The 3,954-nt window shown below is 51.2% G+C and overlaps 2 protein-coding genes across 2 annotated transcripts; one reads left to right on the forward strand and one right to left on the reverse strand.

Annotated features, from left to right (window-relative positions):
* Nucleotides 1-148: 148 nt before the first annotated feature.
* Nucleotides 149-1,174, forward strand: PV06_11569 (uncharacterized protein; the record flags this gene model as incomplete). Its single annotated transcript, XM_016413275.1, has 1 exon — nucleotides 149-1,174. One exon carries the CDS (start codon nucleotides 149-151, stop codon nucleotides 1,172-1,174), a length of 1,026 nt encoding a protein of 341 aa, XP_016256370.1.
* Nucleotides 1,175-2,696: 1,522 nt separating this feature from the next.
* On the reverse strand, nucleotides 2,697-3,724 carry PV06_11570 (uncharacterized protein). The gene is made up of 2 exons (XM_016413276.1): nucleotides 3,057-3,724; nucleotides 2,697-3,008 (listed from the first exon to the last, which is right to left on the reverse strand). Exons 1-2 carry the CDS (start codon nucleotides 3,315-3,317, stop codon nucleotides 2,871-2,873), a joined length of 399 nt encoding a protein of 132 aa, XP_016256371.1. The 5' UTR covers nucleotides 3,318-3,724; the 3' UTR covers nucleotides 2,697-2,870.
* Nucleotides 3,725-3,954: the final 230 nt, after the last annotated feature.

Genomic DNA, 3,954 nt, shown 5'->3' on the forward strand with positions numbered 1-3,954 from the left:
CCTCACAATCGTAACCTTCGCGATCTGGGTTGCCATTGGCATCTCTGTCCGACACCACGACAGCGGCCGTGCAGTGGTGAACGCCATCACATACGCGATCTCGGTCCTCATCGTCTCCTGTCCTTGCGCAATCGGCCTTGCCGTTCCCATGGTCGTTGTCATAGCTGGAGGCGTCGCAGCAAAGCATGGTGTTGTCTTCAAGTCGGCAATGGCCATCGAGACTGCCCGCAATGTCTCCCACGTCGTCTTCGATAAGACCGGCACCCTTACTCAAGGTGAACTGTCTGTCGCAGAAGCAGTCTATCTTTCCAACAAGGACGACCTCGTTGAATCCATCACTCTCGGCTTGACCTGCGACAGCAAACACCCCGTCTCCGCCGCAATATCAACTTATCTCAAAGAAAATGGTGTTGATGCTGCTAAGATTGGGGACTCCAAATCAGTCACCGGTAAAGGCGTGGAAGGCACTTTTGACGGCGCGAACGTTCGCGGCGGCAATACCCGCTGGCTCTCAGCCGAGACTCTCCCAGAGGTCCAAGATCTCCTTGCCAAAGGTCTCACAGTCTTCGGAGTAGCAATAAACGACCAACTCATCGCTGTCTTCGGCCTCTCCGACTGCCTCCGCCCAGACTCCCATTCCGTCGTTACTGAGCTTCAAAAGCGCAACATCGCTATCTCGATAGTCAGCGGCGATGATACTGGTGCCGTCGAAGCTGTTGCCGCTAAGCTGGGAATCCCGGCTAGCCATGTGAGATCTAGATGCACGCCTGGCGATAAACAGGTGTATCTTAAGAACCTGATGGCGGATGAGAAGAAAGTTGTGATCTTCTGCGGCGACGGGACTAACGACGCGGTGGCGCTCGCTCAAGCTGACATCGGCGTGCACATGAACAGTGGCAGCGACGTGGCGCAGACTGCTGCCGACGTCGTCCTTGTGCGCCCATACCTGGGTGGGATTTTGGTGCTACTGGATCTGTCGAAAGCGGCGTTACATCGTATCTTCTTCAATTTCGCCTGGTCATTTGTCTACAATTTGTTCGCTATATTGTTGGCCGCGGGTGCCTTCGTCAACGCGCGGATTCCGCCACAGTATGCTGGATTGGGCGAGATTGTCAGCGTTGTCCCTGTCATCTTGATTGCGCTGCATCTAAGGTGGTTCAAGCGAGAGTATTGAGGTAGAGAATTTCGGCTGATGCTTGTGAATGCGTCTGCATAAAGTCATATCGTCCTCCCACGATTGAGAGGCGACGAAGCAAGCGAATCCCATAGGAAGCTGTGGAAGGATTTGATATTTGCAAAGTCACGTCTTAAATTCACAAGAAAGACTCTGAGAGCTAAAATGGTCTCCTGACTCCCGATCAATTGTGCTTTCCTGGCCAGATCAGCCAAGCCCGTCTGTGAGCCGTCAAATGTAATAGATGAGTACAAGAAAGGGTTTTGCTCAGCCGGTAGTTCGGCTGTCTTTCGACGTTTTTTTGGACCAGGAGCGACTGTCGACGCTGTTTCCGATTCAAGCATTTCCCATCGAGTAGTTGCGGTCCCGGTTTCCCCAGAAACATTCCACTCAAAGGTGATTGAGCCAGGACCTTGCTGGACATTGAATACTTTTTGGCAAGCAGAAATAAACGAATCGCGTTTATCCTTGTGTTGACAAAAGTATTCATATGCGTATTCTGGATTATCGTGTAGATGAGAGAGCATCCGATCAAGTGACTGGAATTCATATTAGTATCATTTTCATGAGGCGGGAAAGAGCCGAACCTCTACCAAAACTCATCGTTGGTGTTGTCCTGCTACAGTACATACTGCTCCTGGACTATTCGAAATGAGATCTATGGCCTCGCACCCAGTGGGCACACGGTAGGACCCTGTCTTAAATGGCCATTGTCTTTCATGTGCATTCGAGGTGCCCATAATGCCGTCGATGGAGAGGGGCCCAAATCTGCACCCAGCTTTACGCCACATTTCACAGTCAAACTTTAACACATGTCATGTCTCCAACCGGAAAAAAACCATGAGGCCTGCATGATTGCGGCTGGCCAGTCGCGGAAACAGAACCAGGCATTGCAAGTGGGGATGGAGACGAATGAAAAGTCGGGAAATGAGTAATTAGTCTTTCGCAGAGCCGCAAGGGCCACGTTCGGCACCCCGCTAGGCACGTGATGTTGCCTGCAGGACATTCCCGCTCTAAGAAACCTTTGTCCCACAACGCAACGCTGACGCTTAACCTTCCGTAAATGGACCCGTGTAATCAGCTGACCTACCTTTGAACCTCTATCAATGGTTGCCGAGCCCGGCTTACGCAAAGGTTCCTCATTTCTGGACCTCACAGGACCCCATTCTGGGCGCTTTGGCGGACTTTGGAGTCTGGATGGGTGTCGGAAGTTGTTGCCCAGTCATGAGACGATGATATGATTTTCACATGCCTGAGTTTAGTCTCTTGTTGCCCTCATACAAAAGTGCCCATATTCCTCTTTCCACGGGCTTTGACACGAGCACTGATAGACGCAACTAAGGTTGGGGACCGAGACTCGTCCACCGTTCGCCTATGTGCCTAGATGGACTCAGGTTTGGGTGAGCCCGCTCGACCACTGCATTAAGATACTGCAGAAGCACTACACAATCAAGATGGCCAATCTGGGAAGTCGACACCGACTTCTGGTCGGCCAAACCATTGACGATGAGGTTGATGTTCCAGGACGTGTTGCTATAGAAGGGAAGAGAGGTTTTGAGAACACTACTCAAGTTGCTGGTGTGATAACTGATATTACCTGTGCCGCTCATCCAAACACTCAAGGCTGACCATCCTCCATCCTGTCTACACCCGACAGCTTTCAAGGTCCTTTGAGTCCCCCTCCGACTACCGACGATCATGCGGCGGGCCTTGACGAGGTCGGCTCGTCAAAGAAGCCACCTTTCTCACCCAAACTGCTAGCTTCCTTGTCGTCCGTAGTCTCTCTTCGAAAATCTTCCGGAGTCATCACAATAGGGACTGGATAGTAAGTTTCCTACAATATTCTTAGTTAGGATGTAGGATGTAGAGGGTAAAAGCTCACCATATCTTCTTGACGAGGAGGCCAACTGGAAACGAAACAACTTGAATACACCGTACACTTCCCCTTCCGGCGAACAGCGATATATAGATCTGCGTCATATAATTCAACAGTCTCATTGCATTTTCTAAGGAGACTGCGTTTGCGCTTCTCGAAATTCTCGTTCGCTCTTCGCCCACCACTCTTTTTTGGGACGCTTCCTTCTCTTTTATCTCGCTTTTCAAAAGCCTGCAAGGTCGCATGAGCTGCGGATACTGAAGACATTATCACTCGAGGGCGACTGTGGCGACAGAAGTTTAGGAGGTATCTTTCGCATGGACGGCGGCGATCGTCCCGCAGGTATCAAGGACTTCATTTGTCGTGACCCTGATGTCCTCTCTTTCAGAGGGGACGAGAAATAGGCCATTGCCTTCTCTCATACAGGTCACCGATTTGGGAGGCAATGGCAAATCCGCAGCTTTGAATGGTATAGTACAGAACCGTTTTCTCTGGAAGTGAATGGGAATGTTGGAGCCCAAAAAGGGGCCCTCGAAAGACATCCAACGACGTCAGCCAGAACCACAGGTCATGGGAACGGGCCCTCTTCTAGGGATCGTTTTCGCTGTAAGGAGAACGGTTGTGCAAAGGAGAATTTGACCACAGCCTTCCATGGTGCATTCAGTGTCTTTCCGATGCCCCAGCGAACTTTGTTTTTCTACCTCGCCTCGCACGCGAAATGGGAATCTCGGTCAACCATAGTGACACTAGCGCAACTTGCATTTTGCGCTCTGCGCGTTCCCGTAACTACTGGCATTGTGTAGCTCCGCTTCTGCATGCGACAGAGGTTGCCCTCGACAGTCCACGAGGCAAGGGATATGCAATCCTTAGTGAATGTCACGAAGTGACCTTATGGCCGCAGGCT

This window comes from Exophiala oligosperma, assembly GCF_000835515.1.
Source record: "Exophiala oligosperma strain CBS 72588 unplaced genomic scaffold supercont1.41, whole genome shotgun sequence".
Taxonomy (NCBI): Eukaryota; Fungi; Ascomycota; class Eurotiomycetes; order Chaetothyriales; family Herpotrichiellaceae; genus Exophiala; species Exophiala oligosperma.